This window comes from Diceros bicornis, chromosome 41, assembly GCF_020826845.1.
Source record: "Diceros bicornis minor isolate mBicDic1 chromosome 41, mDicBic1.mat.cur, whole genome shotgun sequence".
NCBI lineage: Eukaryota > Metazoa > Chordata > Mammalia > Perissodactyla > Rhinocerotidae > Diceros > Diceros bicornis.
In genome coordinates this window covers 1,124,122-1,149,015 of record NC_080780.1, presented here as the reverse complement: position 1 = coordinate 1,149,015, position 24,894 = coordinate 1,124,122, and the positions used below count along the sequence as shown (strand labels likewise).

General features: G+C 49.1%; 1 protein-coding gene across 3 annotated transcripts; it reads right to left on the bottom strand.

The window, feature by feature from the left end:
• Positions 1-5,967: 5,967 nt before the first annotated feature.
• UBE2D4 (ubiquitin conjugating enzyme E2 D4 (putative)) lies at positions 5,968-24,790 on the bottom strand. 3 transcript variants are annotated; one of them, XM_058534721.1, is made up of 7 exons: positions 24,674-24,790; positions 17,793-17,856; positions 14,090-14,121; positions 13,915-13,992; positions 10,715-10,820; positions 8,811-8,904; positions 5,968-7,256 (listed from the first exon to the last, which is right to left on the bottom strand). In XM_058534721.1, exons 1-7 carry the CDS (start codon positions 24,695-24,697, stop codon positions 7,211-7,213), a joined length of 444 nt encoding a protein of 147 aa, XP_058390704.1. In that variant the 5' UTR covers positions 24,698-24,790; the 3' UTR covers positions 5,968-7,210. The 3 variants fall into 3 exon arrangements, with proteins under 3 accessions (XP_058390704.1, XP_058390706.1, XP_058390705.1); XM_058534722.1 differs by having other exon boundaries at positions 5,969-7,256; positions 24,566-24,777; XM_058534723.1 differs by lacking the exon at positions 14,090-14,121 and having other exon boundaries at positions 24,566-24,778.
• Positions 24,791-24,894: the final 104 nt, after the last annotated feature.

The window sequence follows — 24,894 nt, the reverse complement described above, 5'->3', positions numbered from 1 at the left end:
CATTGAAAGAAAGCTGAGGGGGGGTCCCTGGTGTGGGAATGTGAGGGTGCCAGGATTCCACTTCCTGCTCTAGGGTGTGGGAACCTATTTCACCTCAACAGGCCAGGGAAGGCTCTCTGAGGAGGTAACACTTGAGCAGAGACTGGATATAGGAGCAGGGGGGTGAGAGTGTGTGGCTATGGAAGGTCTGGGCAGAAGTGTTCCAGGCAGAGGGAACGAGATGTGTCGGGGCTCTGAGGTGGGAGCCAGCCTAATGGGCTTGAGGGTGGAGCACAGGGAGAAGGAGAAGGAAGGAGACGTGGGGTGGAGGCTGGATCCCGTAGGACCCTGTGGGTCAGGGGAAGGACTTTGGGTTTTGTTCTAGGTGTAACCAAATCTCTGGCGTGCTGTAAAGAGAGAGGATGTGATCTGGAGATGTTTTAAAAAGGTCCCTCTGGCTGGCTGCTGTGTGTAAACCATTTCCATATCCGTCTCCTTCCCACTCCTGCTTTCTTGTGTTCCTGTTTCCTTTTGGCTCTCTCTCTTTTTTTTTTGTAAGGAAGATTAGCCATGAGCGAACATCGTGCCCATCTTCCTCTATTTTATGTGGGATGCCTGCCACAGCATGGCTTGATAAGCAGTGCATAGATCCGTGCCTGGGAACTGAAACTGCAAACCCCGGATCGCCGAAGCGGAGCGCGCAAACTTAACCACTACGCCAGCGGGCCAGCCCCAAGCTCTCTCTTTTTGGTTGGCTGTTCCTCAGTTTGAGAACGTGAGATGTCTCCAGAGGTCATTCCTGGGACTCCTCTCTCCTCCTGAACTAACTTCTCTGCTATTTGCACAAGCGTCTATACCTTTCTTGCATGTGGATAAACTCAGATCTGCTTTACTTCTTGATGCTCTCCTGGTGGGTTAGATGACAGATCCAAGGCACAGAACCAGAGCCCAGAATGGTCAGTGTCCTCCACACTGAGGGCAGTTGGCCATGTCCTCAAGACACCCGAGTCCAAGTGTGGAGGGAGGATCTTGCTGGCAGACTCCCTCTGGAGCCCACCGTCTAGAAGGAACCAACAGCATTATGAAAAAGAACTGTCAGAGAAGCACAGCAAGACCAGTGTCTCACTCTGTTCAGGCTGCTATGACAAATACCACAGCCTGGGAGGCTTGTAAACCACAGACACTTATTTCTCACAGTGCTGGAGGCTGAAAGTCCACCATCAGGGCACCAGTAGATTCAGTGTCTGGTGAGGACCTGCTTCCTCACCCGCGGCCATCTTCTTGCTATGTCTTCATGTGGTGGAAAGGGCAAGGTACCTCTCTGGGGTCTCTTTTATAAGCGCACTAATGCCATTCATGAAGGTTCCACCCTCATGACCTAATCATCTTCCAAAGACCCCCACCCCCTAATATCATCACCTTGGGGGTTAAGATTTCAACATAGGAATTTTGGGGGACATAATCATTCAGACCATAGCAATCAGTAAGAAAGAATAGCTGTTTATTCAGTCTTCATCAACAGAAATGTCAATTAGCAAGAAAATGATTTTCTTAAAAGCCACTAGGATTACATCTCTCCACTTCAGCCACACGTGGTCACGTTACTACAGAGTTAGAGAAATGGAATCATTACTTTTCCTGCCCTAAAAGAAAACTTCTTTATGCTGCATGGTAAGAGGAATACTGTAAACAAATACTTCACATCTTGAGAGATTAAAAAAAAACCTTCCGGGGCTCGCCCGGTGGCGCAAGTGGTTAAGTGCGCGCGCTCCGCTGCGGCGGCCCGGGGTTCGCCGGTTGGGATCTGGGGCGCACACCGACGCACCGCTTGTCAAGCCATGCTGTGGTGGCGTCCCATATTAAATAGAGGAAGATGGGCATCGATGTTAGCCCAGGGCCAGTCTTCCTCAGCAAAAAGAGGAGGATTGGCAGATGTTAGCTCAGGGCCGATCTTCCTCACAAAACAAACAAACAAACAAACAAAAAACCTTCCTAGTTGAGGCCCTCTTATGATTTGAACAGAGAGTAAGCAGTCAATGGCAGGCAGGTGGAAGGGCTGCAGTTCTGACCCTGAGGGTCCCAGGCCCTCAGGTGGAGAGTGGCCTCATGACTGCTTGTCATAAGGCTTGGCTCTGAGGGGCAGCCACAAGTCAGTGCAAGGTGGCTCACAGGAAGGGCAAAGCCTCCTCCTTCAGGAGGAGGAGTGTTCTTTCCTGCCACCTTAACCGTTTACAAAGGCCACAGAGAGGGCGCGCTTGCCACTCACAGAGCTCTTGTGAGGGTCTCTGGCTTCTCAGGTCTTGCCTGAAGCCTCAACCCTGGAGACCTGAAGACATGCATGCCTCAGCCAAGCTCCCCGCTGTAGAGGGGTGCACCCACAGCAAAGAGCCAGCAGAAACCCCACAAGGCTCAAAAGGAACAGAAGACACAGGTGATGGGGATTTTGCAGTTTCACTACAACTTTGCTGACATTTTCACCCAAAGACGTTGACAGATTCTCAGTCCCTCCTGTTACAGGGTGAAGGCCTACCGAGCCTGCCCTGCTGGGCATTTGACGCTGAATGCAGAAAGGGCCAGCTTCTTCCACAAGGGCGGCCAGCCTTATACTCCTTGCCTTGGCCGCAGACCAGCCTGTGCCTCCAGCTCCATCCTTCTTTCTGGAGCTGGCAGATAATTTTTCCCCTTGAGCACTGCTGGCCTTCTTGGGCCCTGGCCAGGCCATTATTGCTCCTGAGAACAAACTCTGAGGCAAGGCTGGGCCCAGGCCTAACGGCACTTCTTTCCTTTCTTCACATGGATTGAGGGGTAGAGGCAGCTTCGCGCCTGTGTCCGTGCTACTGAAAGGTCCCTGGTCCAACGACAGCGCTTGTTCCCTGGGGGTTTAGGGTGTGAGATGGTCTCACGCATCAGCTTACATGAATTGTGCCAGCTTCTTAATATGAAAATTCGTATTCGTTCCACCACTCCTCCACCCTCAACGATGCTCTGGGAAGGTGAGCCCTGCGACTCTGTTTATCCTGGTGCACCCTCCCCACCCCCTCGCATGGCTCCCAGAAAGTAAAAGGGCCCCAGTTTGGGAAGGGCCATGCAAGGGAGTGTCCTCAGGTGCTGACCCAGCTCCTACAACCTGCTGTGCTTGTTCTAAGACCAGCCTTCACTGAAAGACTCCCTCTGCCTGCAGGGCCCTCCTCCGGGTCCAGCCCTAGTCCTGCCGCCTTCCTGAGGCCTTCTCTACATGGAGTCTCCCCAGTAGGCTCCCAGAAGGCAGCCATGTCATGCTATTTTTGTGTGTGTGTGTGAGGAAGATTAGCCCTGAGCTAACATCTGTTGCCAATCCTCCTCTTTTTTGCTGAGGAAGATTGGTCCTGGGCTAACATTCATGCCCATCTTCCTCTGCTTTATATGTGGGATGCCTGCCACAGCATGGCTTGATAAGTGGTGTGTAGGTCTGAGCCCGGGATCCAAACCTGCAAACTCTGGGCCGCCGAAGCAGAGCACGTGAACTTAACCACTATGCCACCAGGCTGGCCCTCTTCTTTTTATAATTCTTCTCCCCTCCCCTCCACACCTTGCATGCAGTAAGTGCTTGATCAATGCTTGGATGAAGCCACCGAAAATCATTAGAAAGTGATTAGGATGACCAGCCAGCAATGACAGCGGGGGGACCACAGCCAGCTCCTTGAGCTGTTGTGCTGGGCGGGGGTGGGTGGTGGGGAGGGTGGGCAGGCAGCAGGGGTGAGAGGCAGGCTCTGAGGGGCAGCTCTGCCATTACCTCCCAAGGTGGAGCCCAGCCAGTGGGCCTGTCTGCAGGGTGGGGAGTGAAGGCCTGGGAGAAGTGAGTGGGGGATGGGGAAGGAAGGAGACATTTTTTAGGAAAATCAAAAAGCTGCTATCTAGTCTGATAGAAGGTTTCACAGATTTTCTATGGCTTTTTGGTTTTGGTATTAAAAAAATCTCTGTCAACAGGGAGAAACCTGGGTGTTGGGGACAATGAGGCCAGCAGACCGGCCAGGGAGAACAACAGGTCCTTCTTCCTTCCCCGCCAATGGACAGCAGGTAAGGGGCAAGTGCTCCAGGAGGATGGGCCTGCTGCTCATGCCCACAGGGCACCAGGCTGCTGTCCTGGGGGTGCTGGCAGCCACGTCCTCCGTTTCTCAGAGGACCAGCATTCACGGCTAGATCTAATCCAGGTCCGGCCCTTACCCAGCACTGCTGGGGAGGAAGCGTGTGTCACAGTGAGTAGAGCAGGCAGGAGGAATGGAGGCACCAGAGAGACAAGTGGCCCATGCTGATATTGAGGCTCCTTCTCTGCCTCCCTTTCGGTAGCAGAGACAGACGTTAGGCCAGGATTCTGCACAACAGTCCACAAGCACCTCTCTGGCACTTAAGGAGACTTTCTCCTGAATTTCAGAGACAGAAGCTGCCCATTCTTGAGCATCTGCAGTGAGATGATGTGGAATCCCACAGCATTGACATATTGCTCAGCTGTGAGCTGCTAGGCCTGTTGGACATTTGTGTTCTAGCATTTTAATCCCTTGTCAGGAGATTTTGACCCTTTGCCATATTCTTAGAACTCCTGGGTCTTCCTAGAGCCTGACAAAGGATCAAGATCTCAGCACCATCCAGCAAACCCAGGTGCTTCCAGCCAGAGTCAACAGTCATTTGTTCATTCTGGATCAATTGCTTAAGATCATGCATCTCCCTGATCTCTCTGGTCCACAGAGGAAAAACACGTCACCCCACACTTGGCTTTTTGGATCTGCTGTCCAGTTGCTGAACTGGAACTCGCCTTGGAAACATGACGTCCGCACGTGTGGCTTACACGGGAGCTGCCTGTACCACAGTGCCTCTTAAAATAAAGTTTTCAACCTAAGAAGCCTGTTCTTCAGGCTGATCTGAGCCCTGGAAGGCCTAACAAACAGAAGAGTTTCCCAGGGTGAGAGTCTAGGAGATTTGGTGGGGACAGGCCTGCAGAGCATCACTGTGGTGGCCTAAGGGGTCTGGCAGGGACATAAGCTTGCAGAGGGCGAATGATAACTTACACTGCGCATCCCAAAGGGCTGATTTTACTTTCTCTACTACATGTCTCCAACAGAGAGGGCAGGCATGGGGACATTCTGACGGAGCTGAGAAAGTTCATCAGCTTCTTGGAAGTCATAAGCTATTACACTTGAAAGGCCAAGAACAGCACCCACGGTCTCAACACCAGCTTGGGCCTGGATCTTCCCTCTCTGAGCCTCTGACTTGTCTCTGAAATGTGAATCCACCCCACTTTCCCGTGCTTTGTGACGCTTGGCTGCAAGGTGCATTGCGACCACTGCCTAAAGTGGCAGAGCTGTATGCTGATAGCCTTCCCAGGGGACACGGCAATAATGGCATTCTCCCCACCTATTAATTTTATCATTTTGTTTAAGCAAAGACCAAAGGGTTAGCAAGGAGGAAAAATTAAAGGGGCCGGCCCCAGTGGCATAGTGGTTAAGTTCACACACTCTGCTTCGGTGACCTGGGGTTCACAGGTTCAGATCCTGGGTGTGGACCTATGCACCGCTCATCAAGCCATGCTGTGGCAGGCGTCCCACATACAAAGTGGAGGAAGATGGCCACAGATGTTAGCTCATGACACACACACACAAAAATTAAAGAGGCAATCCTCACCACGGTGAGAAGCAGGGAACAGGGCCCACGGAACCTAAAAAGTAACCTCATGGTAACAGAGGATCCAAATGGGGACCCCCCATAAAGGAAAAGCAGACCAGGCTCAGACTGCTGCCTGCTTTGCTGAGGAAGTGGTGGTGGGACCAATCTCAGTGTTCTCACTGGAACACATCAGTAGTGAAGTCACACTCCAACTTGGGAGTTCCTGGAGCAGATCAGCCTCCCATGGTCATCTTTTGCTGATCCCCAGGAACAAGGTCTGTAGGCTTCCTTTCAAACTCCACAGGCCTGCAGGCCCCATCTGCCATTTGGTTGCAGAATTTTCCTGCTTCTCCCCCATCCCCACCCTCACCCCGCTCCTACCTACCCGAGCGTTTCTTCCATGGCTGTCCTGGGGGTGGACCAGCTTTGTAGCCCACTTAGAAAAGATTGGCCAAATTTGACTTTAGAGCTTTGAAGCCCCTCAATTTTCCTCCCTCTTTGGAGGTTCAATTAGAGTAATCCCTTTCCTGCCCTTCTCCTATCTAACCTAATCTCAAAGCTTGGAACTCTAAGGGCAACCCTTAAAATGTATTGCTTCAGAAAACTGAGAGGAGGCCAGTTACCCAACAGGCTATTCTAATTCACGGTTCTGAAGAACCTATTAAAAGTTTCCATATCTTCTGTTCTGCCTGGAAAAAAAGCAGACTTAAATGTCAGTTATCATTTAGGGTTATGAGTGAATTACATTTTTATTTACATTTAAAAGTCTCTCCTTCTCCCTGTGTTCTGGTCTGTGAATGGTTCACACTTGGACTTAGTGTAGGCTCCAACTGGGAAGAGGTGGGGGTGGTGAAAAACCTCATCACATAGAAAAGCATAACTCAAATCTCTCCAGGTTTCATAATTTTGCTCTTGCTTCCAAAAAGACAGTCATGTCTCATGGGGTGATATGGGCTTTATATCTCAACATTCTATTTGCTGCTTCTGGGTGTCAGGGGAAAATGCCAGCGTGTGGCACTGAAGAGGAAGACCGGTGGGAGCCGCAGGACAAGGCCTCCACTTCCCAGTGACACTGTTCCCAATTCCCAGGAGCCTCCTGGGATGAGCAGAGACTCCTTGGGACGTAGTTTGCAGCAGACGGGATGTGAGGAAAGCCTGCCTGCTCTGCCCTGGGATCCAGGATGGCACTGAGTTCTAAAAGCAAAGAGCACATGGTGAGGGGCCAGGCCGAGGCTCCCATGTGGCGCCATGGCAAGCGATGCCACCCTGAGTGAGGCCAGGCAGGGGAGGTGTACTGTACTCTCAAGAGACGAGCAGTGATTCGGGGTGGAGGGACCAATTCCAGTGTAGCCAGGAAGGCTGAAGATCGTAACAGTGACTATTGATTTGGCATCAAAGACACGACATTGTCAAAACCACGACGGCTGAGAGTGGTACCAACATGCTGCAGTTGGAGCAAGTGGGCGACCAACACTTGTTTGCAGGAGAGATGACGCTCTGTGAGTGGCTCAGCCGACAGCTCAGTTTCAGGGGAGGCCCTCTTTGCCTGGCTAGCTTCTCTTGGACAGTGTCTCCCACAAAACCTCCGAGGCTCTTACATAGCATATTTCTGTGTCCATTCCCTTGCTAGTCTGTTGTACCTGGAAGAAAAAAGCAGAGGGGGGTGACACCTTCACTCAGAATGGTTGCTTCCTTTCAATGTAGAGTAGAGAACAGAACTTATGTGTGGGAGATGCTGCTGCTGCTTTTCACATATCTAGCACTGATGAACGAGCACAATAAAGACTGCCTGGAGCAAGAACATATCACTTGGGGCCATAAACCCCTAGCTTGGTGGGTCCTGAGGGTTCTCCACAACTATCTGCTGTGGAAGATTTAATAATGCCACAAGCCTCCTCTCCTCCTCCCTTCTGTCAAACAACATGGATGCATGAGGATCAGGAAGAGATACAGAGGTCAGCTTGGAATAGTCCCAGGCTGTCCAGCACATGGACTCTGGGATACAGGCTTTGGAGCCTGGCCACTGGAGCATGAGTCCGTGCCACCCTCGGTAGCCATGGAGCAGGCCTGGCACCCATTAAGGGCTATGTAAGTGTGTGCATTTATCCTCATTATTGTAATGGGATCTGATGCCATGAGACTCTAAGTAAGAGAGATTTGTAGTCAAAGGAAGCAATGAAAAAAATCACTTTTGGTATCTCATAACGTGTTAAAATAAATACAATTTAAAATCTAGTCAATTAACTTTGACATTCAGAAAAACTCAGTGAGGGAAATAATGAGACCTATAAAGGTTTCAGGAAAAATGTAAGCTGGAAAAACCACAATCTATTGTAATCTCTTCAGACAGAAGAGAAGTAATAAACTAAAACACTCACTGGAGATGCTCTGTAAAGGAACCGGCAATTACCCTCCACGCCCACCCCGCACCGTACGCTGAGATCCAGCACTTCTCACAGGGCCGCTGCCCCTGATGCCTGGGCCCCTACCACTCCTGGCCCTTTCTTACCACGCTGCCCATGTTCAGGAGTTATCAACAGTGAAGGTGAGTCCTTACCTGTACCTGCTTCAGCAGCCATAGACATCCCCCCATGCTACAGCGCACATGGTTGTGCCTGGCCAAATGGGGCGGAATTCTACAATTCTGGGTCTGGTAATCGGTGTTTAAACAGAGAGTTGACAGTGAGGGTCTGTCGGTAAAACAGCAACACACTGCTGACTTCTGAGCCTCAATCAGCAAACTGACCACAGTGGTGTTTCCCACCTCAACCGGCCTTGGCCTCACCTTGGGCGTATCCGAGCAGACACCCCCTTGTCTTACACTTTAAACCTTAGAATTTAATCCAGAATTTTCTTGCTGTCAGATCCTTCTGAGTCCATTCTTGGCTGACCACTGACTCTGTGGCCTCAAGGGCAGGCTTGGCAATAATATTTTAGGGTTCAGTAGTGGCAGCTGATGAGCTATCCAGGAGAGTGAACTGCTTTTATCTCCTTCTCCTTCCGCAGAGTCAAAAGATATGTTAGTGAGAGAGCCAGAAGTCCAAGCTGAGGGCATCCCCACTGTACGGGCTTGGCATGGGCAGGAAGATGTCCAAGGGAACCTGGTTAGCCCAGAAGCACCCTCTCAGGGTGGATATCGCTGGGAGCTGCCTGGGGCAGCCAAGGCCGGAAGGCAACCCAAAGAGGACACGTACTTTTCTCTGTCGGCCTTGTAGGTATGGGCTATCTCTGGCACCAGAGGGTCGTCAGGGTTGGGGTCGCAGAGCAGGGAACAGATGGATAAGAGAACTGGGAAGAAAAGTAAAAGGGGTCAGCTCAGCCATGAGGCTCAGGTTGCCCCGGGCCCAATAAGCCCCCAACTCAAGCTCTCTATTGACGGAGCAATTGTCTTCCCCTCAATATCCCCTCAAAATTATTCTGCTTGACACCCCGATACTCGTGAAAGTATTTGCTTTGCCATCGATTATCTGAATGGCCATTTTATCCTGGTGCAGTCCAGTTTTAGATGCTCTAGGGCACACCCTCCTGCGGGGCCGGCCCTTGCTCGCTGCTCTGCTGAATGAAGCGCTGCTGTCTTCAGCTCCAAGCCCACACTTTTGCTGTCTGGTCCCAGGGGCCCTGTTTACTAATAAAGAAATGGGAACTGGAGCATTCAGGTAACTTGTCCAAGGACACAGACTTGGAACACCCAGCAAATGGGTAAAAACAAGTTTCTGAACCAGGTCTGTGATTGCCAAGCAAATGCGCATTGTCCTGTCCTGAGCTCTCCCAGCACACTCTCAGTGCCTGCTCCAGACCCGAGGACCCTCACCCCACTAGGGTCATGGTGAGGAGTGGAGGGAGCTGTGCTGCCAAGATTCTTAGGGTCCCAGACGGAAATGTACTGTCATTCCCGGCTTTGCTCTGGATCCACCGTATGACCCCAAACAAGCGTCATCCTCACTTCAGTGAGGCCATCCAAGTCCTGACCACAGTCTCCCACAGGTAAGCTACAGGTGAGAGGGGCAGTTCGCCTTTTTCAAGATATTCTACTTGCCTGCTGTTCTGTGCTCAGAGACCACGTCATGGGAGGGCTGGCGGGCTCCATCTGTCCCCTCCTTCCTTCCACACTCCAGGGCCTACTCCCTGCCACTTTGATTTCCTTGCCCTCCTTCAGGCTCAAGGAGTGTCCTGACCCCCACAGCCAAAGGCACATGAAGCTGCTAGATTGTAATTGGCCCTTCCTCCTAGTACTTCTCCTGTGGCAGTGGGGTGAGGTTTCAGCTCAAAGAGGAGCAGGCTCCTGGGTATGGAGTTATCTCGCAGGACATCGGGCTGTCCCTCAAACACCTGAGTTTTGGAGCTTGCTCTGCCACCACAGGGATGTGCACCACCATGCGGGGGTGGGGATGGGCGGCTTTTCCTCTGGATGCAGAGTCTTCAAAAGCCTGCTCCCACCAGCTGCCCCTCTGCCGAAGCTCCACTGCCTGCATTGCCTCACACTTCTCTCTTCTTATTTTCTTGGGCTCTGGGACTCTGTTTCTCTTGGTTCGTTTTTTCACCATCCCACCCAATCTACTGACAGGACACTCACACCATCTATATTTGGGTAGCAGTGCACACACAGCCACGTTCAGCCCATCTTAGTTCAGAAGGAATATCTGCATAAATAAAACCCAGTTTAGACTGGTTTCTTCAGCCTCATCCAGAGACCAGCGCTCAACACACTGCTCTGGGGAGGGAGGATTTCTCCATGGGGACAGACCCTGTATCTCCTTCCTTCAGCGCTGAATCACAGTCCATGTTGGATGAATGAATAAATGAGGGGACAGAGAAGGTAATGTAACATTCGCCTTTCTTGTTTCTAGATGAAAAATGTAAATAGGATCAATATTTTCTTCTTGTACCCATGCAACAGTCTGGCTGGAGCACTGATCCATGGGGAAGAACATCACCCGGATTCCTCCCCTACGGGCTGTGACCATGGTCTGTGGGAAGCTGCCTGCTCTCTCTGAGCCTCCGTTTCCTCCCAGGAGTGTGGGGTAGGAACGCTGCTGTGTGAGCGGCAGGCACGAGGCAGAGCACGTGAAGCATGTCAGAGCCTGGCACACGTGGCTACCTTTTGACACTGTCAGTGCTGGAGACCACTGGGACCGCAGGATGTCGAGGCAGATGCTACCATTACTGTTGATGTTGGGGTGATAAATTTTGGTCGTGAAAGCAACCTGCAGAGACGAGGGACCTCAAGTCAGACAGACCACAGGGATGTCCTAGACAGCGCCCATCTGGATTATGAACCAAGGAAGGCAGAAGTACCCAGCCCTGCACAGGCCTAGGTGAGCTGGCTCCCCACCCAGAACCCTAACAGGATAGAGGAGGGGGCACTCCAGGAGAAGTCCTCAGACCCATTCCCTGCTGGGTTCTCATTGTGAGCATGGGGGACTGACACCATCCCTCCCAAAGTAGCACGCTCTGAGGAGTAATAAGAAGGGCGGCGGCAAGGACTCAAAAGTCTTCTTGAATAATGGAGTTCTTGGGCTGGATGGTGGATGCGTGGGCATCCATTATATTATTTACAATATTTTGTATGCCTAAGTTGGTTTATAATAAAAATTTTTTTTTTTTTTTTTTAAAGAAAAGAACTTACTTTAGAATATGGGGAGAGGAAGACTGTGTCCACGTGAGATTTATCATCTATTGCCAAATGATTTGTCCCAGGAAGGGTCAAACTTCCAAAGCATCTCAGACAGTAAGTATCTGTCTTATTCTTCAATATCTCCTATAAAGAAGCTCATGCAATCTTGCCAGATTCCCTCTATAGAGTCAGAAAATTCCTGCCAAAACATCAGTCTACTTTATCTTGTGCTCCTGTGGAAGGAGATTTTAAAAGAGAGAAACACTTTCTTCTATTGTAGAGCAATACTCTCACCTTTCAGCTCACATCCCTCCTTGTTAAAGCGATCCCAACTCTCAGCGCTTACTTCTTGTCTTCTAGTAATAGCCGCTGTTTTTGCTTTGCCCTTGGGCAATTAGGGATCCTGAAAATGCCCAATAGATGCACACGATGTACGTCCTATCTGTTTATTTTAAGAAAGGTCCTCAGCTTCTCACATGCTAATGCAGGAGATAAGCTGGAAAATTACCACTTTATAAGACAGTCTACATCTTTCAACAGGGAAAGGGGAGGGACGGGTGGATTAGTGACCATGGAGCCTGCTTTTTCAAGCAAACCCCCTAGAACAGCAGCCACACTCAAATCTGGCAGTTATTCTAGCATCTGTCCCTCCCTGCCCAGCACACCCCACTCTCCTCTGCTAAAAGCTGGTAAGGTCTCCAGGATCCTGACCACATTTAACCGTGATTTAAAACACTGAGGCATGGGGTGGCATCTGGTGGCAATGCCTGGGCAGAGCTAAAGCTGGGAGCCCAGAGGGGCTTCTTCACACAGGCTCAGATGCAATGTGCACACAGGGCTGAGGGTCTGACTCCAACTGAACCATCGAAGCCAACCTCAGGGTAGGGAGACACATCACGAACTGAGATATGGGGCCCTGACACGTCTTGTCAAAATGCACAACCTTAGTCCAACCCTGAGAAAACATCACACAAACCCCAAATGAGGGACATTTGACAACATAATTGGTCAATATTCCTCAAAAGCACCAAGGTCATAAAAGACTGGGGAAACTGAGGCACCATTACAGACTGTGGAGATGAAGACAGCAAGACAACACATGCTGTGCAGGGTCCTAGAACATTAGTGAAAACTGGTAAAATTTGAATAAGGTGGTCAGTTTGGTTCAGAGCACTGCGGCCCACACTGACTTCCTGGCTTTGATAAGCATATTACAGTAACGTAAGACGTTGACTTCAGGGAAAGCTGGACGAGGGATGTATGGAAACTCTGTACTACTTTTGCAGCTTTTCTCAAAGTCTAAAATTAACTCAAAATAAAAAGTTTTTAAAAAGTAGGCTAACACACCTGGGTTCAAGTCTCACCCTCCTCTATGAGCTGTGCCATTTCCAGGAAATGATGTGCCCCCTCAAAGCCTCAGTTTCCTCGTTCACAACCAGAACTGATATTTTTATTTTAAAAATGACAATAAAAATATATATTGGTGTATGCAGAAAAAACCTGGAGGAATGTATACCGGGCTGTTTGCCGTGGTCTTCTCTGTGGGTAGGTTTACAGGAGACCGATTTCCATCTGCACATTAGTTAGTTCTCCAATGTTCTAATTTAAAAATAATCAATACTTACCAGTTTTGCAATCAGAAAAATAAAAAATGTTAAAAATGAGGTGAGTCACACATACAGTGCTGTATGACTACATCTGACTTGCAGCCTGTCCTGTCGGCTTCACCTTTGAACACCCCAGAATCTGCCTCTTTTCCTCCATGCCACCTGCTCTGCCTGCACAACCCCAGCCTCCACCCCATTTAGCCTCTACTCCTCACTGCAGCAGAGCAGTCCACCCCACACAACTCCTCAGGCCACCCCTCTGGCCTCCTCCCCACCACCGCACACAGGCTTGTGATCGCCCCAACCCACCGCCCGGCTCCCGTTGCCACCCACTCTCATTGTCCTGTCCCACCTCCCCCTCTGTGCTTCTCCTTGGCACTGGCCAGCTCTCTACCAAACCACTCCCTCACAGGTCCGTGAGCCTCCCGAGGGCAGGACTCCTCTGGGCAGGGCCGTGTGGTGCCTGAGTGAGGCAGGGTGAAGTAGTTCCCCTCAGGCTTCTCTCTCCTGTTGGTGGCACTGTCCTCTCTCAAGGCCCCACTGATGGGATGGGATGTGTGTGAAGGCAAAGGAAGGCCCACTACTCTTGTAACTTGATTACGGAGACTGAGGGTGTGGGAAGGGAGGTGATGTGCTGGGGTCCTAGACCAGGGTGTCTCCATCTGCTAACATTCAGGGCCATCCTGTGCACTGTAAGGTGTTGAGCAGCAGTGTGGCTTCCACCCACTAGGAACTAGTAGCAATCCCCTCCCCACCTCCCACCCCAGGTTTTAACAACTCAAAATATCCCAGGACATTGCCCAATGTCGCTGGAGCAGGGGCTGAGACCCCCCGTCCCAGCCTGAAAAGGACTTCAAAGAAGGGGACTGAGCCCAAGACCTGGCCAGACTCAGCCACAACCACGAGGAGCACTACTGGAACCATGGCTACCTTAGGGAGGCCCTTGCCACAGCAGGGATTGATTCTGGAAGTCCAGAGTTTAAAGTCCTGAGAGGCTGTAACCATGGAGGTGGGAGAAGCCCCATGAGCAGCAGTGACTTGAAAAGGCCCCTCCTTACACACTGTGCCCGTCCTCACCTTTGGGGGCTTGAAAGGGTAATCTGTAGGAAAGTGGATGGTCAGGAAGAAAACGCCTCCTTGGTAAGGACTGTCATTCTGGAAGGACAGGACACAGAAGGCAGATTAGTGCACACACAAAAGCGTAAAGTGCAGGAGCAAAGCCAGAGTGGTGCATGCAGCAGCAACTACCTACCGGGCCCATGATGGTGGCCTGCCAGTGAAACACTGCAAAACAAGAGAGATGGGAACGTGAGACACTTCCCAACAAACACGTCTACTCCACCAAAAGGGAGCTGCTCAGTTTAGAGGGTGTCATCCACCTAAGACTACCCTCAACTCTGGCCGCAATGGGGCTGCCCTGCATCTGTGTCCTCTTCCACACAGCCGCAAGGCAGTGCCCTGTGCTCTGGGGACCCGGGGACAGGGCCTAGACGAGCCCCTCTGTTCCTCCCTTCCAGGTCCTCACCTTTTGGTGGTCAGGCTGTGCTCCCTCATTAGTGGGCCAGAGCCTTCTCTTGCTGCACATCATGCCTGGTACCCTCCCCGGCATCTCAGGCTACATTTACCACTCTACTCTTCCCTACAAAAGCTCCTGCACTCTCAGCAAGGCTGGCCCAGTCATTGCAGGGCCAGTGACACACCTCCAAGGCTTCCAGGGCAATTTACTCTAGTTTCTGTGGAAAGTGCCTGCCCACCCACCCAAGTGGCTACTGAGACCATCTGAAGGGTCTGTTGTTCTCTAGGGAATTTTGTCTTATGCTCCATCATGGGTGTGGAATTAGCCCAAGGTTTCAGACCTGGTCCTGTCCTGGGTTTCCTGCCACCTGTTCAAATACCCACAGACTCTACCCCCAACAGCAGGACAGGAAATTGCCGAGGCGTGGGGGAGGCGAGTGCGAGGACTAAAGGCGAGGTTCTCCAAACCCCTAGAGGTGTCTAAAGGCAGTCAAGGCAGCACATGACCTTTTGCAATATTTCAAAGAAATGTTACTGAGGATAACACCTTCACCTGTGATAAGGCTGCTTGAGTTGATGGAAGTGTCACTTCTTTTGCTTTTGATGTTTTTCTTCCAACTCATGCTAATCATTAGCTGTGGCTCGCAGGTAGATCTACCTTTGCTTCATAATAATATGGAATGGAATTCCTTATTAAATAAGAGTTTTTGATAGTGAACATATTAGAGAATAGGAGCCCATGGGGAGGGGTAGCTAATAAAAGGGGCTCCTTCTAGTGAACAGTTTGGGACCCTCTGGTCCCATTCACTTGAACCCCTGAGGGCTGCTGGGGGCTAAGCAGGGCTTGGGGGCACAGGCAGAAGAAAAGGCCGTAAAAGAGAGAGGAAGAGGAAGGAAATTGCAGAGGGATGCTAGAAAGGAGCTATTTACCCACAGGGCAGGCACGGAATGGCCCCAAAAGGTTAGCTAGTGTCCAAGGCTGTACAAACCCCATACACCGAGGTACTGAGTATGAAGGCAGCCTTGATGCTAACCTTTCCAAGAATGACAGCTGCCTCCCAGCACAGGGCCACCGTGAAGGGAGGGTGTGCGTGGTGCAGAGCAAGCATAGAGGGCACCTTTAGAAAGCTATGGTTGAATTAGAACCAATTCCATCCTACCAGTGACCCTACTTTGACATGATCTTAAGTGAGAGGTAAGAAGGGAACACATGCTATGGAGACCTGGCATGCTTGGAAGGACAACACAGATCGGGTGACAAGCAGGGCCAGGAAACAGTGGAGCTAGAGCTACCCTTGCTCATTCAACTGTCACATAACACCTTCGGAACCTCCTTTCTCAGCGGCTCTGCCCGGCCACCCTCAGCCGCTCTAAGCCTCAGCCTGCAGGATGTATAGGCACACATACAGGTGACACCACCTCCTCTGTTCTTCCAGCTTCGTGAAATTTTTCTTTCTTTTTTTATTGTAGTAAAATATGTAACACAATGGGGAGCTAGCATTTAAGGGTATAGAGTTTCAGTTTTACAAGATGAAAAGAGTTATGGGCATGGATGGTGGTGACGGCTGCACAACAAGATGAATGTGTTTAAAACACTGAACTGGACATTTAAAAATGGTTAAGATGGTAAACTCCACATTATGTGTATTTTTTTTGGTGAGGAAGATCAGCCCTGAGCTAACATCCATGCCAATCCTTCTCTTTTTGCTGAGGAAGACTGGCCCTGGGCTAACATCCGTGCCTATCTTCCTCCACTTTATGTGGGATGCTACCACAGCACGGCCTGACAAGCGGTGCATCGGTGCGCGCCCGGAATCCAAACCCGGGCCACCAGCAGCGGAGCGCACGCACTTAACTGCTACACCATGGAACTGGCCCCCACGTTATGTGTATTTTATTTTTTAATTTTTAAATTTTTTTGTGAGGAAGATTAGCCCCGAGCTAACATCCATTGCCAATCCTCCTCTTTTTGCTGAGCAAGATAGGCCCTGGGCTAACATCCATGCCCATCTTCCTCTACTTTATAAGGGACACCTGCCACAGCATGGCTTGACAAGTGGTGCATGGGTCCACACCCAGGATCTGAACCTGCAAACCCTCAGGCTGCCGAAGCGCAGCGTGTGAACTTAACTGCTATGCCACCAGGCCGGGCCCCTGTTATGTGTATTTTAACACAATAAAAAAAGTGAAAAACAATGTAACATAAAATATGTCACTTTAGCCATTTTTAACTATATAATTCAAGGGCATTAAGTGCATTTGCACTGTTGTGCAACCACCACCATTATCCATTTCTAAAACTTTTTCTTCACTCCAAACAGGAATTCTGTACCATGAAATAATTCCCCATTACTACCTCCCCTCAGCTTCTATGAGCCTCTACTCTGCTTTCTGTCTCTACAAATTTGCCTACTCTAGATATTTCATATAAACGGAATCATACAATATTTGTCCTTTTGTTTCTGGTTTATTTTACTTAGCATCATGTTCTCAAGATTCATCCATGTTGTGGCTTGTGTCAGAACTTCATTTCTTTTTATGGCTAAATAATATGCTACTGGATGTATATACCACACTTTGCTTATTCATTCATCTGTTGACGGGCACTTGGGCACCTTTGGGCGATTGTGAATAATGGTGCAATGAACATTGGTGTACAAGTTCTGTTTGAGTCCCTGTTTTTAATTCTTTGATGTCCTCAGAGGGCACCACCCCTCTTTGACACACAGTCTCTCCCTTCCCCATCTACTTTTCCCACAGCTGCAGCTACTGCAGCCTCCAGTAAAGAATGAGTGTCCCAGAGCCTAAGAAGCCCAGAGAGTGGAGGTAAGGTGGGGAGCAGAGTATGGATTTGGGGAACTCAAGGGCTGGGCAGCTTGGCCTCTGGCTGGTCAACTTTAGAGGGCAGCAGAGGGCTAGCCAGTGCTGCTTCTTCAGTCTCCCTTGGGGAAGCAAGTGGGAGAAAAGAACAGGTACTGTCCTTCCCCTGGGCAGAGGCAAGGAGCAAGCCCGCTGCCCCTCACCAACCCTCCAGCTCCGCCTCCAAGTACAGCAGCAGGTCCTCCATGACTAGCTTCATGACCATTTCTACACCAACACCCAAGTTTTAGTTGGTCAGAGGCACTTTCCAGAAGCCAGTGGGCCTCAGGACAAGACGGCTTTCTTGTGCCCCAGTGGAGGGAGGTGGTGATTTCTCGCAGCATCTTTTTTTTAACTGTGGTAACATTCATTTAGAACATTATGTAAATCTCAGGTGTACATTATTATACTTCTATTTCTCTGGCAGCATCTTGACCAGGCAGGCAATGGACTCAATGCTTCTAACGAGAAAGCATTTCATGAGCAAATGAAGGGAAAACAATGATAAACCTTAAAAAACTGCTGGGCTGATAAATCTGATTGCAAAGCTCCTGTGATTAGGAGCGCTGAAAGCTACTTACAATCATCTCCCACAGGTCCTGCGGAGCACTGGGCAGGAGGATCCCTCTGCAAGTCGGTTAATTCCTAGAACATGAAAGACAGTGGGCTCAGAGTTGGTGTGTGCCTTTGGGATGCTGCTCTACCCCAAACCTCTGGGCCAGAAGTGCATTCTCCCGGTGGGAGGGGCTCCTAGGCTTCAGGAGGGGGTTGGTCTGGCTAATGAAAACGAGTGACCTGAGGGTCTGCTCATGGCTTTGAAGGTACCTGAGAAGTAGGTATTACCATTTCCATTTTGTAAGTCAGGAAATTGGAATGTAAAGAGTTACGAGTTAAGTTACTTGCTCAAGGTCACAGAGCTGGAAGAGGGCAGGGCAAGGAGTCTCACGTGTGTTTGTGTGTTTGCCTTACGCTCAAGCCTAGCCTCTCCCCCACTCAGGTGGAGAAGGGCTCTGGGCTCCTGAGTTAATGCATGGAAGCTCTTAGCCCAGAGAAAGTGCTCAATCAAGGGCAGGGCTCCTGTATTTCAATCAGTCTACTTCCCCTACTGCCCTACCCACCACCGGGTGTGTGGCAAGTCCTAGTGCTCCAAGCCGGAGACAAGGACATGCGAGTCAGTCTAGCAGTGCTATTCGATGTACCAACAGGGGAACAGGAAATTCACCATAACTAGATTCTCTTAATGGGATACCAACTCTGGCCACAATCCCCAAAAGGTATCCTGGCCCAGCATGAGCCTCAAGGCCCAAGTCTTTGGGCAGTGACTCTCAAACTTGAGCTTGCGTGTTTCCTAATATTCCCCATCCTCCCCAGGTTCCACATCTGGGTAAACTTCTTGGGGTTTCCAGAGAGGTTCTGAAGGGAAGGAAGGAGGCACAAGTAATGGTCCATCAGGTGGCAGCAAAACTCCTCAAGGGATGGCAAACCCCGGGGTCTGGGGTACATGCACGAAGTTCAGCCCTGGCTGATGATATTCCACCTGACCTGAACTAAGCATGAAACAGCTCATCCACAGAGTTCCTCCTGATCTCACCTTATGTCTCGGCATGCTGATCATTCTAGTAACCCCACCCCTCTGGCCATCCTGTACCCATCCCATTTCCCCTCAAATATAATTGGCCATGGTGGGAGTATTTACACCACAGAAACCAGCAAACACTACAAATCAAGGCCATGTTTTCTCCCACAAGGTTAAACAGCACTGGTCAGTTCTCAGTATCTGATGTATCTAAATGGGTTGCACTTGGTAAGCACCCTGTAAGCAGCACTGCTAGTTGTCACAGTAGAAATGAACTTGGGGAACAACTAAGGTAATGCAAGGGGACCAGAGGACACACTCAGAAATGCAGTATGGCTACAGAAACCTGCGCAGAACAGTGCTGTCCTGCTCACCTCTGTGCTGTGCCCTCGGCACCTCCACCACCACTCTGTAGGGGACTGTTTACACCCTCTGCGATGCTGCCTGAATGAATGAGCTCTTTGATAGAAGGACTGTTAAGGCAAATCCTGGAGACACCATATGAACAGTCAGGGGCAGGAAAAGCTGGCAGTACAGGCCAATTCCCCCCAGCTCACCAGGTTTCTCTATACCTCCACACGTTTGCATGGGCTGTTCCCTGTCCCTCTTTAGGGGTGTGGTAAACGCATGTCCCTCTTTAGGGGTGTGGTAAATGGTTACTAAGACTTAATGATTCCTCAAAGACCAGAAGGGGGGGGGGTCTCTGTTGATAGATTCCAACCAGCACCAAGGGGTTTCTAATGCTAACTGGCATTTGAAGGAAGAAGCGTGATTTGAAAGAAACTAGTCCACTCCTATATTGCATTCCTGTGCTTCCTAATAGGGCCTAGAAGACCTGAGTCCCAGCTCTGTCATTGGGAGAATCGCTTTGACCTCTTTGGGTCTCAGTATAATTATCTGTTAAGTTGTAATGATAACAATTGCCTGCCAATTGGCCAGCACTACTGTAAGGCTATAAATTTTGTAATGTGTATAATGTATACAAGTGCACCCAGTAAAAAATCAAGGAGACAGTGCATAGAAGATGCTTTCATTAGTATCATAAAAAGAGGGATGAGGAATGGGTGGAAGATGTCTAGTCCTGGAAGAATACTGAAGAACCTCCTAACACTGTTCACCCCTAAGGAGAGGAGCTGGATGGCTGGGGACGTGGAAGGGAGAATTTTCCTGTAGACTCTTCTGTACTTTTTGAATTTTGAACCATGGCTATTTATTACCTATCCAATAAATATATAAAATATTTTATTAATTGTAAAGGACTATGCACGTTAAAATAATTATTTTCCCTCAAAAAAGGAAAGAAAGGAAAGTCTAGTGTGTTACAGAGGAGGGTAGCTAAGCAAACCAGCAGACAAGCTCGCTCTGTTACTGCATTTCATCAAATGCAAGATGGCATCTGCTGTCAGTCATGACTTTATTTTATGTACAACTAAGGAAGAAAACACACTGGCAATTCAACTAAGACCGAATGCTTTCTTTCACTTAAAACTTTCAATTTTATTTTAAAATTATTTTTATTGAAAGAATTCTTTTAAGCTTACTTGGGCATAGGTTTTTTTTTTTTTTTTTTTTAATCAACTATCACTCATGTACACACACAAGAAAGGAAAAACAAGTGAAATAAATAAATTGGTTCTTCCCACTTAGAGTCTAATGTCAACCCTGGGCCATGGATGTTCTCACAACCATCCTCTGTGCTTTCCAAGCAATGGTAATGTGGCGATTCTTAAAGAGGCCTCCACTATTGTTTCTGGAGTTTTCTTCCGAGCCATTGATACCCATTCTGCAAAGGTCCATGATACACAATCTCTTTGCACAAACCTCAGCAAGTAAAGGTGACCCAGCCTCACTGACTTGAGGGTCAATGGTACCTTCCTTTCTGGGGTTTATGGAGCATTGGTTGGCTTGGCAGGGAAATAGAGGGAATTGCAATCTTTCCTCCAACAATAAATATTTATTCCATGAATATAAAATTGATTCCCCACTGTTTTGTTTCTGTGCCTGTGTTCACAAAAGTTTTTCTTTTCAATCCTAAATCACAGCATTTTTTTGAAGACATTTTTAAAGCAATTAAAGCCAACACACCAACAATTCACTTATCTCAGTATGCACTGCCATGATCTGGCGCATGCATACAGACAGTGACAACTAAGTCACAACTGCTGGCTGGCTGACAGTGATTTTAAGAAGCATCCCAATTTCAGAGATGTGAAAAAATGTTCATCTTAGAGCAGATAAAATACGGTATTATCTATACTTTCCTGATTTTCCAAGTTCTTTCTATAGAACAATTATCATTTATAACAAGAAAAAGTAAACTTTTTTTGAAAAGCTAAATCAAGCATTATGCAATCATTGAAAATTATAGTTTCTAAAGACTACAGAGTAACAGGAGAAAATGTCATGATACAACCTTAAGGAAAAAAGAGAAGAAAAAGGCAAAATGTAAAATTTGATGTACCATGTGACTACGACACTTGGAAACACACGCACAGCAAAAAGACTGGAATGAAATCTATCAAAATGTTAACCACAACTACCTCACAGGGCTATAGACGACTTTTTAAAAAATTACATTTTGGGACATTTTCCAAATTTTCTCTATAGAACATGCATTGATTTAGAAAGCAAAAAATAATTATCATTAATAGTATAAACATAAATGTAATGCTGCCACATAAATCCCTGTCCCTATTGAAGACATTTAGAAACATTACATTGACACATAGTCAGATTTTTTAAATGAGTACTCTTGTTCAATTGAGGGAAATATTTTATCAATAAAGCGAAAGTTCATCTACAAATATTCAACTCTTTGGAAACAGTTTATAAAAAAGGGATGAAGTTGGCTGGCAAGGGCTGTGGGTTGGGAGCTAAGGGGGCAGCTAGTGCAAGGCCACTCTCCTGACTCAGGCCTTAGACTGCTGGCACCACCCCCTTCCTCCTTCCTGCAGAGCTCCTGTTCAGTTCTGGTCTCTTAGGAGACACAGACTCACCCTCAGCTCCAGGTCTAGCAGTAGCCAGACATTCTAAAAGCAGTCTTGGCACTCACTGGTTCAAGAATGAGCATGTAACTTAATTCATAACAAGTAAATAAAGGAAAAAAAAAAGATTTTCTTGGCTCTCGGAGAACTTCTGGAAGCCAGCGTCTCTCTTCTTCTTAGGGGATGCCCAGTGGGCTATGGGGCCCAGAGCTGCTCAGTCCAGAGAATCTCATGGAAACAGAGCAGGAGCCCCAAAGTCACTCCCAAAGTCCTGTGGACCTCCAATTCTGTAGCCAGGGCAGCTGGGCCTCTGTCACTTCCAGCCAAGGCTTCCTAACTTGTCCCAGTGTTGCCTTCTCACCACTGTGCACTGGACACATTTTTCAAGACATTTCCTACCATTGCATTGTTTCTTCCAGGACTTGCTACATAATTTTCAGAGTCCTCATGCAAAATGAAAATACAGGGTCTCTTCTTCAATAATTATTGAATTTCAACATGGTGACTGCAGAGCACTAACCCAGGGACAGGGCTCTTCACAGCAAAGGGCCCTGTGAGACAATATAGGTCACATACCCAGGAAGCCAGCTCTGGTTTCCTCCTTTATTGATTCCTGTCAAGGCAAGTTCTCCCTAGCCTTCTGACTTCAATTACCTTATATCTATGGCTGCCATCTCAGCCTCAAGGTCCTAACTTGTTTCTCCTAGTTTTCCCTTTTATAAATATGATCAGGCTATGTGTTCAAACATCTAGGTTCAAACCTACACTCCTTATCTCCCCAACCCTGCTCCCTGTCCTCAAAACTTCTGATTCCTCATCTTAGGCAATGACACCACCATCTACCCAGTTATCCATCTTGTGGATGGATACACCACATACTCTTCTTCAAGTCCTGTCAATTCTACCTCTGCCATGTCACTCAAGTACTGCCCTTGCCTTGGTATCCATTCCACAGTCATTAATCTGGGCAAAGCCTTTGCTGGACTTTCACAATAACCTCTACTCTCCCTCTGCACGAGTCTCTGGCCCACTCCAGGCCACATCACCGCCAGAAGGATCTTGTTATAACACAGATCTGAGCATGTGATTCACCCGGTTCAAAGTCCTAGGATGACAGATGACCCCTTTAGAGAATAATTTGCCAAAAAAATTCCTTTTTGGAGAGCTAATTATAAAAAATGAGTCACACCCTTAGAGATCCTGTAATTCCATCTCTGGTAATCAAATCTAAGCCTACTGTGCAATAATGCTCATCACAGCACTCTTATGAAGAATTTAGAATATCAATGGCAGTTAACTCATATTTAGTGCTTGATATATACCAAGCATGTGTTAAACATGTATCATCTCATTTAAGTCTTAAAACAACTCTATATAGGACACAGAGGCTGGGAATGATTAAGTGCCTTGCCTGTGGTCCTACCACAGGTGACCTCATTCTCTACCCCAGGTCCCTCAACACCCATGTCCATGTGTTTACTCGCTACAGGTACTGATTAAGTTACTGGTCACTTTCTTACAGAAAGTTAGTGTTAAAAATTATGACTATGAATACTGTTTCACAACATGGAAAATGCTCACGTTTAAGGCTATGTGATAAAAGTGGGATACAAAATACAGTATGATTATTTTCTTTAAAGTATAGGAAAAAGACTGGTAGTAGATATGCTAGGATGTCAACAAATGGTAAGGTGGTAGAATTGGGAATATGTTTTCTTTCTTCTACTACTGTGCATTTTCCAAATTCTAGTTAATATCATGGAAATTAATAAAAGAAATCATAACTAAATCACAGTTGCAAAGCCCTGTATGGGGAGCTCTCACACCGCATCATGCACCAAACAGGAAGAGACCTGCGTGCATCTTGGACAGGAAGTAAAACTACTTTACTACTGAAGGAAGATTTCTCTCTCAACCTAGCAACAGCCCAGCCAATGAGAAATGACAAGCTCAGCCAATGAGAAGCCACAGCTTCCCTGAAATGTTACCTTCCCCCAATGCACTTTCACTTAGAACAGCACCCTCCCCCACCTCTTTCTCTCTATAAAAGCAGCAACCCTCTTTTAAAAAAGTTTTCCGGATTTGCCTATGGTTTGCCATAGCATGTACATTCTGAATTGCATTTCTTTTGGGTATTCTGGAATAAATTCGTTTTGAGGATAAAATAACAGGAATTTGCTTTTTAGTTTGACAATATATTAATCGCCTATAACGACTCCCAGTTACCTACAAGATAAAAAAACAGTTATGCCAGCACTGGCCCTAAGACCCAGTCCAGGCCCATTAACCCACTCCCATCCCCTGCTTCAGCATCCTGCTCCGGTCATCTTCATTGGGCCCCAAGCCAAGCCACGCGGTCTTCCTGTGGCCGAGAACGCCCTTGTCCCTTTTCTCCAGTTGCAGAGTTCCAACTCATTCCTTAGGACCCAGCTCCAACCACGACTCCCCCGCCCAGCCCTCCCGACACTTTTACAAGGGCGAGCCCTCATTCCTCAGACAACCGGCGCCTTCTCGTGGCCCGGGACAGGCAACGACAGAGCCCTGAGTCTGAACATCGCAGCAGGCACCACCGTCAACTCCCCCTGCCGCCCCGCCTAGCCCACCAGCCAACCTGCCAGCCTGACGCAATCCCCACGTGACTCCGGGCACGCCCCTCCAACCCCGCCCCACCGCCCCACGTGACGCTGGCCCCGCCTCGCGCGCCGCGCCGTGCCCTTTTAAGGCGGCGCCGGCGGCAGTTCCGCCCCCCCCCCCCCCCCCCCCCCCCCGGCAGGTGTCGCCGTGGTCTGCCCACCTCAGCCGCTGTTCACTTGGGAGCCACGGCGCCCCCGCCCGCGAATCGAGGCTTCAGACCCCCACGCTTCGGACTCGCAAGAAGCCCTAGCGGGGGAGGGCCCCTTACCTTCTGGATCCGCTTCAGCGCCATCCTACCCCAGCTGCTGGAGACGGGGGCGGCTCGGCCCCGGGCTGCCAGAGGCTGCCCGCTGCCGGCTCGGCCGCGGCGCAGCGCTGCAAGCCGGGAACGGCCGCCTGCGCGTGCGCGCCGCGGGGCACTGTGGGGCCGGCGTCCCGCGGTTGGCGCGTACCGGAGCGGGCGGGCGGAGTGGGCCTGGCGAGCGGGAG